The 24,120-nt window shown below is 46.4% G+C and overlaps 2 protein-coding genes across 2 annotated transcripts; both read left to right on the top strand.

Annotated features, from left to right (window-relative positions):
- The first annotated feature begins 18 nt into the window (after nucleotides 1-18).
- On the top strand, nucleotides 19-6,020 carry LOC129817881 (apolipoprotein B-100-like). Its single transcript, XM_055873481.1, has 15 exons — nucleotides 19-25; nucleotides 73-185; nucleotides 294-439; nucleotides 538-736; nucleotides 1,347-1,499; nucleotides 1,719-1,843; nucleotides 1,942-2,027; nucleotides 2,145-2,586; nucleotides 2,688-2,802; nucleotides 2,904-3,072; nucleotides 4,658-4,934; nucleotides 5,050-5,245; nucleotides 5,363-5,542; nucleotides 5,670-5,860; nucleotides 6,017-6,020. Exons 1-15 carry the CDS (start codon nucleotides 19-21, stop codon nucleotides 6,018-6,020), a joined length of 2,403 nt encoding a protein of 800 aa, XP_055729456.1.
- LOC129817693 (apolipoprotein B-100-like) lies at nucleotides 6,009-19,423 on the top strand. Its single transcript, XM_055873182.1, is given in 14 exon segments — nucleotides 6,009-6,184; nucleotides 6,307-6,512; nucleotides 6,600-6,782; nucleotides 6,894-7,024; nucleotides 7,134-7,344; nucleotides 7,444-7,616; nucleotides 7,805-7,968; nucleotides 9,568-9,677; nucleotides 9,792-10,165; nucleotides 10,283-16,315; nucleotides 16,399-16,510; nucleotides 16,677-16,700; nucleotides 17,066-17,252; nucleotides 17,380-19,423. Coding segments are annotated over 14 exon segments (9,072 nt in total). The 5' UTR covers nucleotides 6,009-6,019; the 3' UTR covers nucleotides 18,379-19,423.
- The last annotated feature ends 4,697 nt before the right edge of the window (nucleotides 19,424-24,120 follow it).

Raw genomic sequence — 24,120 nt, 5'->3', positions numbered from 1 at the left:
GTTCACTGTTATGGCAACATGACGGGTCTTTACTCAAACACATTCAAAATACAATTTCTAATCTCTCCCTAGTGGCAAGAAGGTACAAGAGCCTTCACAAATATGAATACCAGTACGAAGCAGAGTCGCTGAATGCCATTAATGGAGCTTCCAATCTCATAAATGGACCCAAGTGCTCTTGCAAGGTAGACATCATACCTCAGAGCATTAAGCCTTCACTTCAGTCCATTAATATTGTCCTCATGCAACATTCCAGTAAGGAAGCCGTCTAACCTCTTTGTCTCCCCCTACAGGTCGAGATTGAAGTTCCTCAGTCTTGCAGCTACATCCTGCGCACCACAGGCTGTAGCTTGAGTGAGGTTGTCGATATGGACTCAGAGGGCAACCCTGTGTTCGGACCTGCCCCCGGATCTGATGCCTTCACTGCTGCAATGGAGAAGTAAGACCCCAAAGGCTGTCACACATGCCCTAACCCAACCCTTGTCCCCAATATTTGTTAAAAATTCCTTGCCCTCTCTTCTATTAAACACATTGTAATTTGGAGTTAACAACTGGTATCCAACCTTTCACCTCTCTGTCCCTGCTCAGACATCCTCTGAAGGTTGTGGTTGAGGGAGTGTACGATGTGAAACTGTACCCTGAGGAGGATGAGTCCGTGACCATCCTGAACATCAAGAGAGGTATCGTCTCTGCCCTTGCCGTGCCCCTGCTGGAAGAGGAGAACAACAAGAAAATGGTATGTTGATCTTCTCAGAAAACACCCTAATCATAACTACACACTTTGTCCTACAGTGTAGTTTCAGTGATATGAGCAAGTCATTTCTTATTGAGTACTTTATTACTCCAATGGGTACTTTAGAGTAGCCTAGTGGTTAGAGCATTGGACTAGTAACCGAAAGGTTGCGAGATCGAATCCCTGAGGTGACAAGGTAAAAATCTGCCATTCTGCCCCATAACAAGGCAGTTAACCCATTGTTCCTAGGCTGTCATTGAAAGTAAGAATTTGTTCTTAACTGACTTGCCTAGTTAAATAAAGGTAAAATAAACAGTGTACCTGATTACTTCATATTATTCAATACAATTGTAAACAATGGTACATATTGGTGCTTGTTTTAGTGAATCCAAGAAACAAAAATGTAATTATTGTGTAATAAAGCAATAATAAATTAAAGAGAATGCAGTACTGTTGGCACGCCGACGTGATGCACTACAAGGTACAAGACTAGCCAAGAAAATTATGTTCATGGCTCTGCAGAGAGCAATTTGTCACATTCAGTTTTTCAGAAAACATAAATCAGTATTTATATTTATTCAAATATGACAAGGGTCATTGACTTTCCCCTCAGCCCACCATCCACGGCATGTGCAAGACCCACTACATAGTCAACGCCATGGAGGACATCGCTACTGACATCACTCTCAACAGGGACTTGTCCAAATGTGACCACTTCATCCCCCAGAGGGACCACACCAGCCCCCTGGCCCTCATCTCTGGCATGGTAAGCCTGGAAAACAGTAAAAGTCGCTGGTTAGATTCTGAAATACATTTTAAATAATTTATTAATCCTAATTCACTTTTTAACTCCTTTCCAAAAACCATTCAAAGTAATTATTTTTCTCCGCTCCAGTAGCTGAAATGACAACTAATATTACTCCTTATTCACTTTTTAACTCCTTTACAAAAAAAAACGAAACACTAATAATTTCTCCTCCTACAGCACTATCCTCTTGCTCAGCTGATCAGAAGCTCCCAGACCTGCAACTACAAGTTTGACAATGACAAGAAGCACATGATCTCTGGTGTCTGCACTGAGACCCACATCCTGGTGCCTTTCTCTCACAAGTGTGGAAAACATTATGCCTATCATGTTTTATGAAATACGTACCTGCAATGGTAAGAGATGTTGCATACGTCTTTATCATCTCTTTGGCTTTCCACAGGGGAGAGTATGGCGTTACCAACGTTGGCAAGCAGTTCCTGACTCTGTTGGAGGTTTCCACATACAATGAGAGAGTTTTTGACCACAGTAAGTATCACTTACATTGCATTCTAATTATGAAGATGATTATTGTAGACAGTCAGAGATAATTGAGATAATTGATTTCACCCGCTCACTGTCAAAACTGACTTTATCTTCCTGCAGATGTGGCCAACCTCAAGGGTCTGCCAATGGAAGCTGCTGAGGACAAGAGTGTTGTTCAGGACAAGGATGCTACTTTGGCCGTCCTGAGGGAACTGGCCACTCTGTCCAACGGTGAGAGGAGAGCCCACCTCTTCCAGCAGCTCGTGAGCATGGTCCGTGGAATGAAGGCTGAAACCCTGAGCCCTGCTATCCCCGAGGCCCTGAAGGTGTCCGGATCCCTGACCTACCAGGTTCTGGCCCAGTGCGGTACCCCAGAGTGCAGCAGTGCCATCATGCAGATCCTCAGGACCTTTGACAACTCTGCCTTTGAGGTTGATGCAGTCGTGTTCGCTATGGGACTGGTCCCCAACCCCTCTGCCCTCCTGGTCAACGACATGCTGGCTATGGCACGGTACAAGCAGAGCAAGCCTATCCTGTATGCCCTGAGCAATGTTGTCAAGAGGTAAACAGACATTTTAAAGCAACATATTTTCTAAATGGAACTGAGCAGATGCAGACAATGAAATTCTTATGTTGAAATTCTGACATTGTGTTCCTCATCAGGTTCTACAAGGCCGAGGGCAAAGTGACCCCTGAGATTGAGGCTGTGGCTGAGTTTGCAGGCGCCCAGCTGGGTGACTGCACCGGCGACAAGGAGCAGAACTTCCTGGCCCTGAGGGTGAATGTTCCATCGCTCTCCTTAGCTTTTTCAGATTTACTCACACAGCAAGCAACAATTTGAATCAGAATAATTCATGTCTGCTGCCTTCTGCTCCCCAGGTTATTGGTAACATGGCTGCAGCCATGGGAGCCGCCAGTCCTGCCCTGAAGTCTGCTGTGATCCAGTGTGTAAACGAGCCCGCCGCTTCCCTGGAAGTCCAACAGGCTGCCATTCAGGCATTCAGACAGACCCCTGTCCCTGAGGAGGTAACTCACTCTTATCCTATTAGCTTTAAAAAAATATATACACTGCTCAAAAAATAAAGGGAACACTTAAACAACACAATGTAACTCCAAGTCAATCACACATCTGTGAAATCAAACTGTTCACTTAGGAAGCAACACTGATTGACAATACATTTCACATGCTGTTGTGCAAATGGAATAGACAAAAGGTTGAAATTATAGGCAATTAGCAAGACACCCCCAATAAAGGAGTGGTTCTGCAGGTGGTGACCACAGACCACTTCTCAGTTCCTATACTTCCTGGCTGATGTTTTGGTCACTTTCGAATGCTGGCGGTGCTTTCACTCTAGTGGTAGCATGAGACGGAGTCTACAACCCACACAAGTGGCTCAGGTAGTGCAGCTCATCCAGGATGGCACATCAATGCGAGCTGTGGCAAGAAGGTTTGCTGTGTCTGTCAGCGTAGTGTCCAGAGCATGGAGGCGCTACCAGGAGACAGGCCAGTACATCAGGAGACGTGGAGGAGGCCGTAGGAGGGCAACAACCCAGCAGCAGGACCGCTACCTCCGCCTTTGTGCAAGGAGAAGCACTGCCAGAGCCCTGCAAAATGACCTCCAGCAGGCCACAAATGTGCATGTGTCAGCATATGGTCTCACAAGGGGTCTGAGGATCTCATCTCGGTACCTAATGGCAGTCAGGCTACCTCTGGCGAGCACATGGAGGGCTGTGCGGCCCCACAAAGAAATGCCACCCCACACCATGACTGACCCACCGCCAAACCGGTCATGCTGGAGGATGTTGCAGGCAGCAGAACGTTTTCCACGGCGTCTCCAGACTCTGTCACGTCTGTCCCATGTGCTCATGTGCTCAGTGTGAACCTGCTTTCATCTGTGAAGAGCACAGGGCGCCAGTGGCGAATTTGCCAATATTGGTGTTCTCTGGCAAATGCCAAACGTCCTGCACGGTGTTGGGCTGTAAGCACAACCCCCACCTGTGGACGTCGGGCCCTCATACCACCCTCATGGAGTCTGTTTCTGACCGTTTGAGCAGACACATGCACATTTGTGGCCTGCTGGAGGTCATTTTGCAGGGCTCTGGCAGTGCTCCTCCTTGCACAAAGGCGGAGGTAGCGGTCCTGCTGCTGGGTTGTTGCCCTCCTACGGCCTCCTCCACGTCTCCTGATGTACTGGCCTGTCTCCTGGTAGCGCCTCCATGCTCTGGACACTACGCTGACAGACACAGCAAACCTTCTTGCCACAGCTCGCATTGATGTGCCATCCTGGATGAGCTGCACTACCTGAGCCACTTGTGTGGGTTGTAGACTCCGTCTCATGCTACCACTAGAGTGAAAGCACCGCCAGCATTCGAAAGTGACCAAAACATCAGCCAGGAAGCATAGGAACTGAGAAGTGGTCTGTGGTCACCACCTACAGAACCACTCCTTTATTGGGGGTGTCTTGCTAATTGCCTATAATTTCCACCTTTTGTCTATTCCATTTGCACAACAGCATGTGAAATGTATTGTCAATCAGTGTTGCTTCCTAAGTGGACAGTTTGATTTCACAGAAGTGTGATTGACTTGGAGTTACATTGTGTTGTTTAAGTGTTCCCTTTATTTTTTTGAGCAGTGTATATGGAAACCGTCAACTCTTTTTTCACTGCAGAACTGTTATACACATTCTCCTGTTTACAGGGCAGAGAGGTGCTCATGCAGGTTGTTTTGAGTGGTGCTAGCCCCCTGCAGAAGCGTGTTGCTGCCTACCTGGTGCTGATGAAAGACCCTCAGCCTGCTGAACTGGCTCAGCTGGCCGCCGCTCTGCCCATCGAAGAAGACCAGCAGGCCAAGAGCTTTGTCATCTCCCACCTGACTAACATACTGGAATCCACAGCAGCCGAGACACATGAGTACGAGAGATATCATCTGCAGTATTTACTGCCTCAGCTAACAGAAATATTCTGTTCGATTCTCCCCTCCTCATCATAGGTTTGAACATATAATAAATTATTCCATCCATTACAGGCTGAGACAGAAGATTCTTGATGCCCTGCAGGGCAATGAGGTTGGAACTGTCATGGATCCCACCAAGTTTTCCCGCAACTACAAGATCGGATCTGTGCAAGGAAATATGCTCTTCGAGGGCACCAGCTATCTGCCCAAGGAAGTCATGCTGGAGATGACCCTGAAGGCCTTCGGCTACAATGTTGACATGGTGGAGGTAAAAAATACTATTTGAGTTGTTTCTCTAAAATTATTATAGGGATGATGTTTTTTTTGCAGAATATACACTTATTTTTCTATCAGTCTCATGGTAAACATTCTCTTCACTTGTAAGGTTGGCATGGAAGGCAAAGGACTTGAGCCAACTGTTGAGGCTTTGTTCGGAGAGAACGGATTCTTCCCTGACACAGTTCTAAAGACCGTCTACTTCGTTTCTGACAAGATGCCTCTGCAGGTTAGTGAGGTCATGAAGAGAATGATGCCCGCTCTGAAGAAAGACAGAATGAAGAGACAGGTATTCAAAACCATACTATGTTCTTCTTCTTTCCTTACCAAACATTTTAATTTGTGTGATTGTAATCCTAGTTATTTAATTGTAGCATGAGCTAACTGCCTCTTTCCTTGAAAAAAATATTCTGTAGGCTTCCCAGAACATTGTGAGAGAAATTGGCCGCAACCTCAATAAACTGGTCAAGAATCTGAAGGCTCAGGAGTCCCCTGAGGCTATGGTTTACCTGAGACTGCTGGGAAATGAACTTGGATACCTGAAGACCAATGAGATGGAGAAGATGGCCTACTCTGCTGGTCTGATGATTGACAACGTACTCAAGATGTTCCCCACTGATGTATGTACAAAGATATGGAAAAAAGCAACACTATCACTTCAGATATACATTAAGGTTAACTCATCTGGCAAGAATGACATATCAATGATAAAAAATGTAAACTCAATTTACTATCCAAAATCTGAAATCTACATGTTCCACAGCTGATGAAGGGACTGATGACCAACGCTGACAATGAAGTCTTCGCCCATTACATCTTCATGGATAACGAATTCTTCCTGCCAACTGCCACTGGTGTACCACTGAAGATTGCCCTGTCTGGTACCTTCACCCCTGGCATCAAGGGAGGACTGCACATTACACCCGACATGGTAAACTTTTATATTTATTTTCACTGATCTGTTTTCTATTTGTAGTAACCCTAATACATGTGAAGTCCGTCAGTCTTTTTGCATATCTATATAATATACTTGGACTGATCCCTTTCCCACAGAGCGAGGTCTCCTTCATGCCCTCCGCTGGAATTGAGTTTGTGGCCCGGGTTGGTTCCCACATTCCTGAGTACCTTCTCTCTGGCTTGGAGATGCACACCAGCCTATACCATGAGAGTGGGCTCAGCGCTAAGATCGTCATGGCCGACAACCAGGTCAAGCTGACCATCCCTGCTCCTCAGGGTCCTGCCAAGCTCATCAGCATCACGTAAGTGTCAGAGTATCATTCAGATAACACTTGATGACCAATATTTATCAGAGCCTAAACATTTCCTTTCCGCGACCCCTATTATAGCAACAAGCTGTTCGGAGTGACCTCTGCTGGAGTGAAACCCATCCCGTCTCTGGTAGAGGACAGAATTGATGTGTCTGAGTGCACTCCATTCTTAGCTGGTATGAAGTACTGCACCACCCTTCAGTACTCTGATGCTAGCTCCCATGACACTGCACCCTACTTCCCCTTTACCGGAGATAGCAAGTAAGTACTAGTTCTATGCAAATACATTTTAACATGCTCCATTTATGTTTTCCTATTTTCAGGTAGAAATTGATCTTAGACATAACTTTTGGAAATGAAACATTTATTTAGGCTTGCTGTGGAGCTCCACCCCACTGGTGAGGTCACTGAATACACGGCCACCATCGGCTACGAACTCCTCCGGGAGGGAGAAGAAAGTCGTCAGAAAGTTGACACTGTTAAGATGGTCCTGAAGGCAGAAGGTATAGCTCTAAGTTACAAAAGCCCTCTTTTAGAGTAACACAGTCCTTCCATTTCTGTCATACAACCTTTTCCTTGGTGACTAACTAATTCAGTTTATCCTGGACACAGGTGCTGACCCCACTGAGGCCACAGCCACTGTGAAGTACAACAGGAAGAAGAATGTCCTCACCACCGACATCCAGATCCCTGACTTTGACTTGGAGGCCGGAATCAGACTGGGCGTTGTGGATGGCAACACCAAGGGCAAAGGAATACACTCCATCTCCATTGACCTCATCAACAAGAACATCCCTCAGCTGTCCCTGGTTGGCCGCGCTAAGTAAGCTGACAATGCTGCCCCACAAAGTACTTCCCTGTTTTGGTTTCTTCTGTGTTCCCTTTCTTCCAAATTCCAACTGACTCATGGTTTTCTATGCAGAATTGAGGCCATGAAGGATGCTATGCTGCAGGTGCAGCTGCTTGTCCCTTCAATCAAGGCTGACGCCACAGTTACAGCCAACGTGAAGCGTGGTGAGGAATTGGAACTTGAGCTTGAGAGTGACATCAAGCTCCCAGAGACCACCTCAGTGCAAAAGATCACCCTAAAATATGGTATGCAGGCTTTCAATAACGACCAGATTGTGTACAATGATAAATTGTTTTGCTTCATGATCAATTTTAACTGTATGTTTCTGAGAGCTTTGCCAGACTTTAAATGTCAAGTATCCATGGGAAAGTCATTAACATTAAATTTAATTTACTTTAATTACTTCATTACTTTAATGAATCTTACTTTGTAGATGACGAGAAGATTGTGGCTGAGGTAAAGTCTGACATGAACTCTGAGATCCAGAACATCCTCCCTCATGCCGAGGCAATCCAGAAGATGGTCAGTGATGTTCTTGATCAGCAGGTGGGCCAGACCGACATGAAGGTCCGTCACATCCTCACCAAGTCTGCAGAGGTAAAACAACAAAAAAACACTTTAATCTTATGATCACTATTTGTCCTCACTGAACTTAATATATTACAATATTTACAGTACCAGTCAAAAGTTGACACACCTACTCATTTAAGGGTTTTTCTATATTTTTAAAATGTTCTACATTGTAGAATAATAGTGAATACATCAAACCATGAAATAGTTTGTTTAACACCAAAAAAGTGTTAAACAAATCAAAATCTATTCTTCAAAGTAGCCACCCTTTGCCTTGCTGACAGCTTTGCACACTCTTGGCATTCTCTCAACCAGCTTCAACTGGAATGCTTTTCCAACATTCTTGAAGGAGTTCCCACATATGCTGAGCCCTTGTTGGCTGCTTTTCCTTCACTCTGCGGTCCAACTCATCCCAAACCATCTCAATTGGGTTTAAGCCCTGTGATTGTGGAGGCCAGGTCATCTGATGCAGCACTCCATTACTCTCCTTTTTGGTCAAATAGCCCTTACACAGCCTGAAGGTGTGTTGGGTCATTGTCCTGTTGAAAAACAAATTATAGTCCCACTAAGCTCAAACCAGATGGGATGGTGTATTGCTGCAGAATGCTGTGGTAGCCATGCTGGTTAAGTGTGCCTTGAGTTGTAAATAAATCACTGACAGTGTCACCAGCAAAGCGCCCCCACACCATCACATCTCCTCCTCCATGCTTCCCGGTGGGAACCACACATGCGGAGATCATCCGTTCACATACTCTGCTACTCATTAGAACAAATGACAGATTTCCACCGGTCTAATATCCATTTCTCATGTTTCTTGGCCCAAGCAAGTCTCTTCTTATTATTGGTGTCCTTTAGTGGTGGTTTCTTTGCAGCAATTCGACCATGAAGGCCTGATTCACGTAGTCGCCTCTGAACAGATGTTGAGATGTGTCTTTTACTTGAACTCTGTGAAGCATTTATTTGGGTTGCAATTTCTGAGGCTGGTAACTCTAATGAACTTAGCATCTGCAGCAGAGGTAACTCTAGGTTTTCTTTTCCTGTGGTGGTCCTCATGAGTGCCAGTTTCACCATAGTGCTTGATGGTTTTTGCGACTGCTCTTGAAGAATCTTTAAAAGTTCTTGAAATGTTCCGGATTGACTGACCTTCATGTTCTAAAGTAATGATGGACTGTCGTTTCTCTTTGCTTATTTGAACTGTTCTTGCCATAATATGGACTCGGTCTTTTACCAAATAGGGCTATCTTCTGTATACCACCCCTACCTTGTCACAACACAACTGATTGGCTTAAACTTATTAAGAAGGTCGACAAAATTCCACAAATTCACTTTTAACAATGCACATATGTTAATTGAAATGCATTCCAGGTGACTACCTCATGAAGCTGGTTGAGAGAATGCCAAGCTGTCATCAAGGCAAAGGGTTGCTACTTTGAATAATCTCAAAAGTAAAATATATTGTGATATGTTTTACACTTTTTTAGTTACTACATGATTCCATATGTGTTATTTCATAGTGTTGATGTCTTCACTATTATTCTGCAATGTAGAAAATAGTAAAAATAAAGAAAGACCCTGGAATGAGTAGGTGTGTCCAAACTTTTGACTGGTACTGTATTTCTATTACAGGCAACCAACAACTACCTTGAGAAATATGCTGCTGATATCCCATACATGCAGAACCTGAGAGTCCCTGGGATGCCGGAGATGACTCTGCCTGAGAAACTGTTCCTGAATGCGTAAGTTACATCAATCAACTACCATAAGAATCATTTTCTATCAATACATTAACTGATTTCTTTTGGGGGTGGGGTTCCATGACTAATTAGATTAAATATAATTTTCTTAAACAGTGAGGCCACAGCTGCTTACCACTTCAACAATGAGCGTATCTTCATCGCCATTCCCCTGCCTCTTGGTGGAAAATCATCTGAGGAGCTGAACTTCCCAGCTGCACTGACCACACCACACCTGGTTCTGCCCCTGCTTGGCTTGGACATTGCATCCATGGAGATCCCGATCCCTGAGCTTTTCATCCCAGAGACCCTTGATGTGTTTGTGCCCCTCTTCGGAAAAGCTCAGCTGTCCACAAAAGTGAAGAGCAACTTCTACAACTTGGAGGGCTCAGTGTCTGCTGGCAAAGATGCCGTTGAGACACCAAGCTATTCTGCCAAGTTTGATGTGACAGGCAGCTGCTCAATGGAACTCCTGTGCATCAAGATTGAAGGTAGCGCTCCACCTCCAGACATGTTCTAATGTCTTTGTAAATAATAGATTATTACACCATCTGGAACATGTTTAGTTGTGCAATAATCAATAATTGTTCCTTCTGTGTTGTAAATAGGATCTGGATTGCTTGCCACCACTCCTGCTGATTCCATCAAGGCCCATGTGAAGACCTCCGTGAGCCACAAGCTCATTGATGCCAGCATTAGCATAAGGGAAGTTGGCACTGTTACAGACAACAAGATCAATGTGAAATCCAGCAGCAAAATCGAAGCAACAAGCCCCATGGGTCTGAGTGTAAATCTAGAGCACACCGGCCAAGTTGACTTCAATTCTGAAGCGCCAATACTGGCTCCAACACTGAAGATCTCTGGTGATAGCAACTTGGAGGGAACAGTCAAAGCAGGACATGTCTATGGCACCACAATCACCACCCAGTCTTTTACCATCTTCCCATTCAGACCAGAGGCAAAGATTGATTCTTCCCTGAAAATTGATTCAACAATTCTTAAGGCCCAGAACACCATTGCTGCATCCTTTGCCAATGGCGAGCTGTCTATTGTGTCTAACACGAATGCATTCGAAGACATCCTGACCCATGCTGCTGAACTTGCCTTCAAGGATAACCAGCTTTCTCTGAAATGTGACACCAATGCCCTTGCCCTTGGCATGAAGATCCACAACCAGGCTGAGGCTTCTGTTGGCTCTGGAGCAGTCACAATCAAGATGGAGACCAACGCTGACCACTCTGAGAATCGCATATACTCTCTTGTCACTGGCTCCCTGGATGTCAATGGCCTTGCTGTGAACAGTGATGCCACTGTAAAGCTGCTTGAGAACAAAGCTGCACACAAAGCTACCCTGACAATGAACAAGGATGGCCTGGCCACAAGCGGAACAATCACCCTGCAGGGCCTGTTCACCATGGAGAACACCTTCAACGGTGGAATTGATGCCTCCAAGGCTACTCTGTCCATTGAGACCAAGAGTGCATTGAATGACATGAAGGTTGAGAATGCCAACTCACTGACCATCACTCTCTCCAGCCTTGCCTTCAACTCAAAGGCTGAGGCCATTGTCAGCGAGAGCACTTCCTATACACATGACATCACCATTGACTTGCAGGACTACACTGCCTCTGTAAATGTGAACAATGACCTGAAACTGCTGGGAGCCAACCTAGTCAACGAGGCTCAGCTGAAGGCAGTGATCTACAAAATTGACTTTACTGGAAGCCTGAAGGCGGCCTATGGTGAGGAAGAGCTCAAACACACCTATGAGATCAACTATGCAGACTTGACCGCTAATGCTAAGTGCAGCACTACTGGAAAGCTCCTTGGTGCTCACATGAGCCACAACATTGAGCTTGAAATTATTGGCCTTGCTGCAAAAATCCACAATGATGCCCGCTTCAACTCCCAGCCTTTCCGCTTCGACAACACCATCCGTGCCAGCATTATTCCCTTCAACTTCAATCTTGATGCCATCTTTAATGCTGATGGTGACCTGACTCTGTATGGCAAACAGAGCGCTCAGCTCTATGGAAAGTTCCTCCTTAAAGCACAGCCCCTGGCTTTTGCCAGCTCTCATGAATGCAGAGCTTCTGTCACCCAGCAGCTGGACAATGGCTTCCCCCTGGAAACAACAATTGACAACAAGATAGACACACTTCTGACTCCCCAGGAGCAGAGGGCCATACTTAGGATGAAGTCAAAGTTGAACAACCATGCCCTCAATCAGGAAGTGAGTGCCTACAACAATGCTGAAAGGCTTGGACTGGAGCTGTCTGCAACCCTCCTCACCGGCCTCCTGAACACAGCTTCCAGTGAAGACCAGGAATTCACAATCTCTGGTTTCCTGAAGTATGATAAGAACACTGACAGTCACATGATTAACCTGCCATTCCTCAAAAGTTTGCCTGCAATCCTGGAAAACATCAAGATCACTATTGTTAACATGGCAGAGGCTATTCAGAATTACATCAATAGTGATGAGGTCAAGGCTAAGCTTGAGGCTCTGCCCCATCATGTCAGTGACTTTGTTGCCAAACTGAATCTGGAAGGCAAGTCTGTCCAGCTCAAACAGAACCTGATTGCCCTCACCGAGGAGTACGCCATCACTCTGGAATACCTAGAGGCCTCCCTTGTGAACCTCAAGATTGCTGTTGAAAAACTGCTGATGGGCCTGGCATCCAGTATCCAGGGCATTGTTGCTGCTACCAAGGAGATGATCGCGAGTGGCACCCTGTCTGAAACTGTAATTGAGAGGCTCAGCCAGGAGCTGAATGCCATCAACGAGGAGTATAAAATCACTACTATGATCGTAGCTGTCATTGATGCCATTGAAGAGCTGATCAAGCAGATTGACATGCAGAAACTGAAGGACAGCAGCATTTCACTCCTGCACGACATTGATGCCCAGTTTGAAATCAAGGCTAAAATTGAAAATGCAGTGAGTGAATTAAAGCAGTTCATTGAGAACTTTGACAGAACCAAAACTGTTGAGGATCTGAGAAACTACATTTCCTCCATCAACTTGGAAGCTCATGTTGAGCAGCTGATGGAACACCTTCCCACTGAAGTGATCAGCAAGATGATTGAGTCTGTCAAGGCAGTGATCCAGGAATTGGACATCATTGGCAAATGTAATGTTTTCCACGCCAAGTTGACAGAACTGATTGTCAAGTATGAGGTTGACAAGAAGGTTGAAGCAGTCCTGGAGAAGGTTGTGGGTCTAATTAAGCAGTTCAAAATCGATGAAACAATTCAGGTCCTTGTTAATAAGCTGAAGGCCATCGATATCCCAGCGAAGGTAATGCAGATGCTGGAAGAAGCCATCAACTCCTTAAAAGCTACTGAGATCAAACAGGTAATTGAACAGGTGAATGAATATCTTGACTCTGTTATCCAGAAGCTGAAGTCATTTGATTACAATGCCTATGTGGATGAAACCAACCAGATGATTGCTGAATACACCGCTCATGTAAATGAGCTGATCAAGGCACTTGAGATCCCACAGAAACTTCAGGCTTCAAGAGAGTTTGTCAACTTTGTTGTGTCATCTGCACTTAACTACATTGAACATCTGAGGGAAATCAAGGTTGCAGACATGATCAAAACAGTGAAGGACATAGCTGACCATGCCATCCTTAATGACCTTAAGGCAATTTCTGAGAGGCTAAAGCAGAGAATCACCGATATGGACCTTAGAAATTATATCATCTCATACCTGCAGCAGGTGAGCGAACACTACACCAAGGTCATCACTGTCATAAATGAGGTGTTTGGCAATGTGATTGAGGTGATCCAGAAGTTTGCTGGTGAACAACAAATTGTCAGCGAGGTCAAGCAGATAATTGAGGGTGTTGTTACTGGACTGAAGACAGCTGAGCTGGACTTTCCTTCATTCACCATCCCTCTCACTGACCTGGTCATGCCCTCCATGAAGGTCAGCCTGGAGAAGCTTCAGGAGATTGAAATTCCAACACAGCTGGATATCCCTGAGTTCACTATCCTGGGTTTCCACACAGTGCCAGCCACCACCGTTTCCTTTGACGATATCAAGCAGAAGGTCACAGAGCTCATAGATTTTATTGTCAACTTTGAGATCCAGAATCTTAATTTGGATGTTTTCTTCGGAGACCTGACCATGAGCTACCTGCCAACCCTACCTGACATTACTCTCCCAGAGATCACATTCCCAGAGTTCTCCTTCCCTGCCCTCCCTAAGATGGCCACAGAGAAGCTCCTAGAGATTCCAACTCTCCAGATCCCTGAGATCAAGCTCCCTGCCATTCCCAGTGAGATCAGTCTCCCTTGCTTTGGCAAGCTCTATGGTGAGATCAAAGTCAGCACCCCCATCTACAGCATTAGGACCTCTGCTGAGCTCCAGAACTCTACTGACAGTGAGGAGACTCCTCAGCTCACTGCTTTCCTAACCTCCCAGGCCATATCTCCCATTTTTTAGATATTCAGCTACAACCTGGACTCCACTGCTCGCGTTGCCATCCCCAAGTTGAACCGTGTGATAGTTGCAGAGAATCTTAAGTTTACCCACACTGCACTTGCAGTAGAACACCAGGCATCAGTGACCCTCTACCGCCTTGCAGCCCAGGCCTCAGCTAAGACCACAGTCAAGGCAACCACTGCACACTACACGGCTGACATTGTCAATAATGCATTCTTTGCCACATTGGGTGGTATGTCTGCATCTGTGGACACTACCTACAACCACCAGATACATATCCCAATCCTTGGCTTCACCAATGGTGCCTCTGTGACCCAAAAGGCTGTTGCCCGCCTGGAGGACACAACAATCACTCTGACCATTGGAAATGATGGTGCTATGAAGTTCAACTTTCACGAGGGCACACACAAGTGTGACCTTCACTTCGCCATCAGTCCCAGCACTGCTAAGCTGACAATCTCCGCTGACACCGACACTGTCCTTCTGAAGATGAAGCAGACCATGAACGCTGATGCAGTCATTCTCAGTCACATCACATTTGAGGCCCGCTCTGAGGCAGAAGGCCCAGCCATCAAGAACAGCCTTCTGGTGGCATCTGGAAATGCCAATTTAGGAGATATGAAGGTTGAACTGAAGGCAAACCATGACACAGAGCTTGTTGGAGATCTCAGTGGAATCCTGTCAAACTCTCTCACTGTTAAAATTCATCCTATTGAAGTTGTCTTTGACTTCCAGAACAAGGGAAACACCAAGCTCAGCTTCAACGAGGCACTGATGGCCAAGATTGATCTCCAGAATGACTACTCTGCCACAATCAAGCCTGAAGCTCAACAGATCAACACTGTGGCTCTTGCCCGTTTCAACCAGTACAAATCCTCCTACAACTTCACTATTGACAACAACGAAAAGGAGGCTGGCATCTTTGCTACCATGAATGGTGAAGCAAATCTTGAATTCCTGACAAACCCCATCAGCATCCCAGAGATTGATCTGCCCTTCATTAACATGCACATTCCAGCCATCAGCGATCTGAACCTGTATGAGCATACTGGCTTGAAGAACATCTTGACCACCACAGAGCAGTCTCTTGATGTTGATTCCAAGATCCTGTACCAGAAGAGTCAGTTTTACTCTCTGGGCAACCTGATCACCGAACTCTCCCTGAAGTCACCCATCTTCAATCTGAATGCCAATGCCGGACTTTACGCCGAGGACGACCTTGTGTTCCGCCTGGGAGCTACCACAGCCTCCGTTTTTGAGGCTCTTAAGACCAAGCTTGATGGCACCACCAGTTTGACCACCAAAAGAGGTTTTAAGCTGGCCACATCCCTGTCCTTGGAGAATGCCCACATTGAGGGAAACCATGACAGCACTTTCAGCCTAAGCACCGACAACCTGGAAGCTGCGGTGTCTGTGGCTACCATTGCAAAGATTGCCCTGCCCATCTTCAACCTAGAAGCCAATCAGCAATTTGTTGCAGACACCAAGACCAAGCCAAATGCTGCCTCTACATTGAAGCTGAAAGGTGATTTCAACCTGCCCCTTATCAAAGCAATTGGCAAGGTAGAGGCTGACCACAGCCTGAAGCTAGAGGGAACCCTTGAGTACATCTCTGTGGAGTCATCCATCAAGGGCAACATTGATACCACAATCCTGGAATACAATGCTGTTTTGGGAGCTCTGGACAATGAAGCTAACATCTACCTGAATGCTGATGGCCTACGCTCCACCTCAAAGATCATTGCCAATGCCAAACTCAGCAACGGTGAGACAACTGTCCTGGAAATGGATGTGGATGAGAACCTGGCTGTTGAGGCATCCGTGAGCCATGTGTATGCAGTGCTGAAATTCGCCAGTAACAACGAAGCCAATGTGATTACCTTCAACACCAAGGGAAAGCATGTAGCCCAGGCTACCATTGACTTTGCACCATTGACATCACTGACTGCTGATGTTGAGATTGACATGTCTCAGCCAAGCAACGTGGGTGACATTTCCCTCTTTGAGAAGACTGCTGTCGAGCTGACAGGTACCAAGCAGAAGATCTCTACCACCGCCAAGATTGCCACCCCTGTGTACACCACAAATCTGGCAGCTGAGTTGAAGGGTGATGCCCCTGTCTTCAAGGCCGAACTGAAGTCATCTGCTACCTCTGTCATCAACTTCCTGGATTACGACGTGGATGGTAAAATTATAAAAATGACCTCTATAATGTCATCATTTGATGCAAAATACTTGTATTTGAGGAAATTGAAACTGCCTCAACAGCTTCCTTCACTGCAAGCTTTGAGAACGAAGCCCTGAGCGTGAATGGCAAGGCTGTCCTTACCCATGCAGACCTGACCATGGACATTCAGAATGTGATTACCCAGGCTATGAGGTAAAGTAATACTTTTAAACAGGCTGATTTCAATGCATAATACATATTGAAACAAATTATTTAGGCTTGTTAGCACAATGTTAATCAAATCCTTACAAACATTTTGCAATTTGAAGATACCTGAATGTGTATTAGTATGGTTTGTTTTGTCATTTGTGCATTTCAGGAAGAAGCGTCAAGAGGAGGGAAGGTAAATACTCAATAATGTACCTTCAATTCACTTCAATCCAGGACTATTGCATGAGCAAATAAAGTCTACATCTTTTGACCTTCTACTACACACATGTATTACATGGAGTTATAAACTGGGTGGTTCGAGCCATGAATGCTGATTGGCTGAAAGTTGTGGTATATCAGACCGTATACCATGGTATGACAAAATATTTATTTTTACTGCTCTAATTGCATTGGTAACCAGTTTATAATAGCAATAAGGCACCTTGGGGGTTTGTGATATATTGGCTATATACCGCACTCCCCTCGGGCCTTATTGCTTAATTAAACTATGATTGAATAGACAGTAACTGATCACACTGTTTTTCTTCAACTTCTTAGTGTCTCCCACCACACCCTGAATGTGGACATCACCAGCCCAACCTTCACTGATGTGAACTTCCGCTATGCTGCCCGCAGAGATGGCGTCAGTGCTTCCATCTCTACTCCATCCACTGGGTTCTTGGGTCTTCAGCTCCAAGGCAGGAAACCATCTCAGCTGAGCGCTAGACTCTACAGCCGTTATGCTGTGCGTTTCTTTTAATTTCATTCATCTTAAAATACTCAATACTTGTGTCCCTATTCACAAGTCAAATAGATGTCACCCTATTGTACAGGTCAATTGAAATGTGTTGTGTTTCTCCTATATCTAACAGTCTGCCCCTGAGGATGATGTTGACATCTTGGTCATCAGAGCTACTTCTAAGGATGCCGATAAGATAAAACTACAGGTTGCCTACAACATGGAGGCCCCCCACGACATGCTCCTGGGTCTGAAGGAGAGACTACCTGCCATCACATCCACCCTGAACAGCTTCTCTAACAAGTATGAGATCTTCGGGCATGTGGAGGGGCTGAAAAGCTCTATCATCAACCTCATTGAGGAAGCCTACACTGCTGCCAACAGCCACGCAGCCGAGCTGAGCCAGCTGTCAATCCTCTTCAGGAACACTGTTTTCCAGTTCCAGAAAACTATCCAGGTTTTTCTGGATGCTGCCATTAAGTTCCTTAGGGAGACAGAGTTCAAGCTCCCTGGCTCTGAGGAAATTACCACCCTGCCTAAGGTCCTCAAGCAGCTGACCACTGGCATTGCCACTATGGTTGAGCAGGCCATCCAGGTGGGCATAGACAGTGCAGAGGCCTCCTTCAATGCTCTGGTCGATATGATCAGCGACATCCAAGTCACTATGCCAATTGGTGATGTGATGACTGGAGGCCAGATCATAGATAACATGAGAGCCAACATGAAGCATGCTCTTGCCCAGCTTGTTGGTCTGGTGAAGCATCTGGAGAGCCTTGACATGGTCCTGGAGAAGCTTGGCGAGACCCTGAAGGTCATCGTTGAGAAGGCCCAGGAGTTTGTTGACACTCTGAAGTCTGACTATCTGGATGCCGTCGCTATCTACATCAACGCTCTGTACGATAACCTTGTCGGCGTGATCAAGACCGTCCTGGACCAAGTCAATACTGTGTTAAACATGGAGCAAGTGAACATAGCAATTGAACACGTCGCTGACATGGTTCAGTCTGTGGTTAACCAGCTCAACCTCGCCATCACTGGTCTTCTAAAGCAGGCTTCTGAGGAGGCCCAGGCTTTCATCAAAATTAGCGGTGGAAGGCTTGAGATCGAGCTTCCCTTTCCCTTCCACCAGTGAGATACCGTCACAGACTGAACCCTGAGTCTAACACTACCCATCTGTTTAACATTATGCTACTCAGAGGCACAGGGCTGGGAATGTACTTCAAACAAGTATTTCAGCACGTCTTTAAAGCCTTTAGGTAAACATGCAGCTATTATTTTATCATTTTTGTGTAAATGACAAGTGGTACACTTACGAACATAAAAATGAAATACTGTTGAGTCCTATTTCCCTATCTATCTGTACCATACAAGATGCAATATGAGAGTACAAAATAAATAACATTTATACAGCATTATGTTTGATTTATATTTTTCCACCTGCTATGTGTATGTTTTGAGATCCTCAGTATTTTAACTACAGGCATTCCATTAGTGATGCAAATGAGCGATGTGAACCATAGACACTATTAATATTGATAAGACTGACTTTCTTTCAGTGTTGAGAGATCTTTAGACATAGCCCGAATATAACTTTAAAAATGAGCAAAGTGGAAAGCCTATACGAATAATATTAAGTCTCTTGCTGATCTTTAAAACCATCCGATATTATGGAATCACAGGACACAAACTATGGCTCAAACACATCATTGAGCATTATCAAATACTTGTACATGGAATGCTATCAAAACTGCCCTCCTATTTCAAATATACATTTTTCATTTCTGATCTGACTGTAATCCTAACCTGTTTATGTATCTCCAAGGGATGCAAAGTACATATTACTGTAACATAGCACTACTCGAATGAAGGGCTGATGTATGCTGCTGTACACCTAACACAGCATGTTTTGTGGCTGTGATGTGTTGTCTTGTTAAGAACCAATTCTCTCCTGTGTAGAACGACATTGAGATAAATGTACTCCGGTTGACTAGTGACTAGGGAATCACTCGGGGCGGAATGCATTTCACATTTTATACAGCACCCTTAGGGTATTCAGGCTTCAGAGCAGCAGCGGGTAACATCACGTCAGTAGGTAGCTAGTTTAAGTGTGAACAATTTTGAGGATATTGGCTGTTCTACACTAATTAAATAACTGGGACATAAAGTGTGTGACTATGTATAGTGTGCAACTTTCTTTATTTTTCATAAGTTTGTGTAACTTTTCCGTTCATAAGCACCTCTTTAATTATTTAGTATGGGCATCAAAAAGCAAGGAGGACCAAGACACTCTTCTTGGAATTAAAATGTTTTTATTGAGGTGGAATGTCCAATGGAACAAAATATTTACAACTTTTCAGCATGTCTAGCTTTCGTCCGGGAGTAATGCAATGATTGAAAAAACAACATGGCTTGTCATGGGAACAAACTACAGAACAAACAGTATTCCAACCATGACTGGTGAGGGAGTGGCTCCTCACAACATATTATGGTCATCGGTGGACAATTATCAAAGGCAATATAGAAATGAAATACATACGAATATTAAAAGGTAGACTCAGCAAAATGAGGTTGCCATGAGCATTACAGCAGATATTTAGATGAGCGAGATGCAAGACTTCACTCTCACAGTCACACACAGTATCTGTGCATGGGCACAGGTTCGCTTCATGCTGTTCACAGATTGGTATCCACGACACCGAAACAGGAGAGAAGTTGAGCCTCACGCTTCAACGCTCTTAGTTGTTGTGGAAATTGACTCACTATCCTGTTTACATTTAAATCACTGAGTCTACCTTTAAAGCTGGAATCCTTAATCAGTGGAACTACCACTTCTGTCTGTGATGTTACAACAACAAAGAAGTTACTGCAAACAACAAACACCGTTTTTCTCCCTCTGACATCACGCGCGATAGAACAGCAGAATATGTACTGTACAGGAGACTGAAAAGATTTGACATGGGTCCCCAGATCCTCAAAAAGTTCTACAGCTGCACCATCGAGACCATCCTGACCGGTTACATCACCGCTTGCTTTGGCAACTGCTCGGCATCCGACAGAGGGTAGTGCGTATGGCCAGTACATCACTTGGGCCAAGCTTCCTGCCATCCAGGACCTATATACTAGGCGGTGTCAGAGGAAGGCCCAAAAAATGGTAATAGCCTCCAGTCACCAAAGTCATTGACTGTTTTCTCTGCTACCGCACTGCAAGTGGTACGGGAGAGCCAAGTCTAGGTCCAAAAGGCTCCTTAACAGCTTCTACCCCCAAGCCATAAGACCAGCATGTCAATAATTCTTACAAAAACAAGTAGCGATGAAGTCAATCTCTCCTCTACTTTGAGCCATGAGAGACTGACATGCATATTATTAATGTTAGCTCTCCGTTTACATCTAAGGACCAGCTGTGCTAAGCCAATTTTAAGTTTCCTAAATCTCTCTTTGTGGCACCTGACCACACAAACTAGGGCCTGTGTTGTTAAGAAGTCAGAGCAGTGCTTTATTATGGACAAACTTCTTTCCATCTTAGCTACGTTGCATCAACATGTTTTGACCATGACAGTTTACAATCCAGGGTTACTCAAAGCAGTCTAGTCACCTCAACTTGCTCAACTTCCACATTATTTATTACAATATCTGTCACGTTCCTGACCTGTTTTCTGTTGTTTTGTATGTGTGTGATGGTCAGGGCGTGAGTTTTGGGTGGGCAGTCTATGTTTTCCGTTTCTATGTTGGTTTTGGGTTGCCTGGTATGGCTCTTAATTAGAGGCAGGTGTTTTGCGTTTTCCTCTAATTGCATAGCCCAGTGCGGGTTATTCCACCTCCCCGCACTGGTAGGGCTAGATTGGGCATTGAGCCAAATGTCATGAGGCCGGCCCTACATATCTGGCCACCAGTACGTCTCCTTGGGCCGGCTTACATGGCACCAGCCTTACGCATGGTGTCCCCGGTTCGCCAACACAGCCCAGTGCGGGTTATTCCACCTCCCCGCACTGGACGGGCTACGGGGAGCATGCAACCAGGCAAGGTTGGGCAGGCTCAGTGCTCAAGGGAGCCAATACGCCTGCACGGTCCGGTATTTCCGGCGCTACCTCCTCGCCCCAGCCCAGTACCACCAGTGCCTACACCACGCACCAGGCTTCCAGTGCGTTTTAAGAGCCCTGTTCCTCCTCCACGCACTCTCCCTATGGTGCGTGTCTCCAGCCCAGTGCCTCCAGTTCCGGCACCACGCACTAAGCCATCTGTGCGTCTCCAGAGCCCTGTACGCAGTGTTCCTTCTCCCCGCACTCGCCCTGAGGTGCGTGCCCTCAGCCCGGTACCTCCAGTTCCGGTACCACGCACCAGGCCTATAGTGCGCTTCGAGAGGTCAGTGTGCCCTGTTCCTGCTCCCCGCACTAGCCTTGAAGTGCGTGCCGTCATCCCGGTACCTCCAGTTCCGGCACCACGCACCAGGCCTACTGTGCGCGTCAGCAGGGCAGAGTCGGCCGTCTGCCCAACGCCTTCTGCACTGCCTGTCTGCCCAGCGCCGTCTGAGCCATCTGTCTGTCCAGCGCCGTCTGAGCCATCTGTCTGCCCAGCGCCTTCTGAGCCATCCGTCTGCCCAGCGCCTTCTGAGCCATCCGTCTGCCCAGCGCCTTCTGAGCCATCCATCTGCACAGCGCCTTCTGAGCCATCCGTCTGCACAGCGCCTTCTGAGCCATCCGTCTGCACAGCGCCTTCTGAGCCATCCGTCTGCCACGAGCCATTAGAGCCGCCCGTCTGTCCCGAGCCATTAGAGCCGTCCATCAGTCAGGAGCTGCCAGAGCCGCCAGCCAGTCAGGAGCTGCCAGAGCCGCCAGCCAGTCAGGAGCTGCCAGAGCCGCCAGCCAGTCAGGAGCTGCCAGAGCCGCCAGCCAGTCAGGAGCTGCCAGAGCCGCCAGCCAGTCAGGAGCTGCCAGAGCCGCCAGCCAGTCAGGAGCTGCCAGAGCCGCCAGCCAGTCAGGAGCCGCCAGCCAGTCAGGAGCCGCCAGGCAGTCAGGAGCTGCCCTACAGTCAGGAGCTGCCCTACAGTCAGGAGCTGCCCTACAGTCAGGAGCTGCCTTACAGTCATGAGCTGCCCCACAGTCATGAGCTGCCCCACAGTCATGAGCTGCCCCACAGTCATGAGTTGCCCCACAGTCAGGAGCTGCCCCACAGTCAGGAGCTGTCCCTCAGCCCGGACCTGCCAGAGTCCCTCAGCCCGGACCTGCCAGAGTCCCTCAGCCCGGACCTGCCAGAGTCCCTCAGCCCGGACCTGCCAGAGTCCCTCAGCCCGGACCTGCCAGAGTCCCTCAGCCAGGACCTGCCAGAGTCCCTCAGCCAGGACCTGCCAGAGTCCCTCAGCCAGGACCTGCCAGAGTCCCTCAGCCAGGACCTGCCAGAGTCCCTCAGCCAGGACCTGCCAGAGTCCCTCAGCCAGGACCTGCCGCCCCTTATCCCGGTGCTGGCCCTTATCCCGGTGCTGGCCCTTATCCCGGTGCTGCCCCTTATCCCGGTGCTGCCCCTTCATTTAGGTGGTTTTAGTTGGAGGGTGGTCATTGGGAGGGGAATACAGAAGCGGGGAGTGACTATGGTGGTGTGGGGACAGCGTCCGGAGCCTGAGCCACCACCGTGGTCAGATGCCCACCCAGACCCTCCCCTGGACTTTGTGCTGGTGCGCCCGGCGTTCGCACCTTGAGGGGGGGTTCTGTCACGTTCCTGACCTGTTTTCTGTTGTTTTGTATGTGTGTGATGGTCAGGGCGTGAGTTTTGGGTGGGCAGTCTATGTTTTCCGTTTCTATGTTGGTTTTGGGTTGCCTGGTATGGCTCTTAATTAGAGGCAGGTGTTTTGCGTTTTCCTCTAATTGAGAGTCACATTAAGGTAGGAGGTTCTCACTGTTTGTTTGTGGGTGATTGTCGCTGTGTCTGTGTATTTTGCACCACACGGTACTGTCTCGTCTCGTTCGTTCGGTCGTTCCTGTTTATTGTGTTCCTCGTTTCATGTAAGTTCATAGTTTAGGTCTGTCTAGTTCGTTTTGTTATTTTGTAAATCATTTCAAGTGTATTTCGTTTCGTGTTTTTCCGTCTTGTCATTAAAACATTATGTATTCATCACCCGCTGTGCCTTGGTCAACTCACTCACCGAAAGAGAGCCGTTACAATATCTACCTGAAGTTTAGGGATTAGTGAATGACTTGTCCTAAATACAATGCTTTTAGTTTTGGAAATATTTAGGACTTACTTACTGTATTTCTTGATAACCATTCTGAAAATGACTGCAGCTCTTTGTTAAGTGTTGCAGTAACTTAATTCGCTGTTGTAGCTGACGTGTAAAGTCTTGAGTCATCCGCATACATACACACTGGCCAGAGGCATGTCAATAGTAAAGACTGAAAAAAGTAAGGGGCCTAGACAGCTGCCCTGGATTATGCTTGAGAGACTTCCATTAAAGAACACCCTCTTTGTTCTGTTGGACAGGTAACTCTTTATCCACAATATAGCAGGGGGTGTAAAGCCATAAAACATACATTTTTCCAGCAGCAGACTATGCTCGATAATGTCAAAACCCGTACTGAAGTCTAACAAAACAGCTCCTACAATCTTTTTATTATCAATTTCTCTCAGCTGATCATCAGTAATTTGTGTAAGTGCCATGCATGTTGAATGAGCTTCCCTATCAGCGTGCTGAAAGTCTGTCAATTTGTTTACTGTAAAAAATAAACGTATCTGGTCAAACACTATTTTTTCCAAAAGTTTACTAAGGGTTGGTTACAGGCTGATTGGTAGGCTATTTGAGCCAGTAAAGGGGGCTGTACTATTCTTGGGGTAGCGAGTAGCAAAATTACTTTTGCTTCCCTGCAGGCCTGAGGGCACACACTTTCTG

This window comes from Salvelinus fontinalis, chromosome 20, assembly GCF_029448725.1.
Source record: "Salvelinus fontinalis isolate EN_2023a chromosome 20, ASM2944872v1, whole genome shotgun sequence".
Lineage (NCBI taxonomy): Eukaryota > Metazoa > Chordata > Actinopteri > Salmoniformes > Salmonidae > Salvelinus > Salvelinus fontinalis.
The sequence above is the reverse complement of the archived record's forward strand: the minus strand, read 5'-3'. Positions and strand labels throughout refer to the sequence as shown.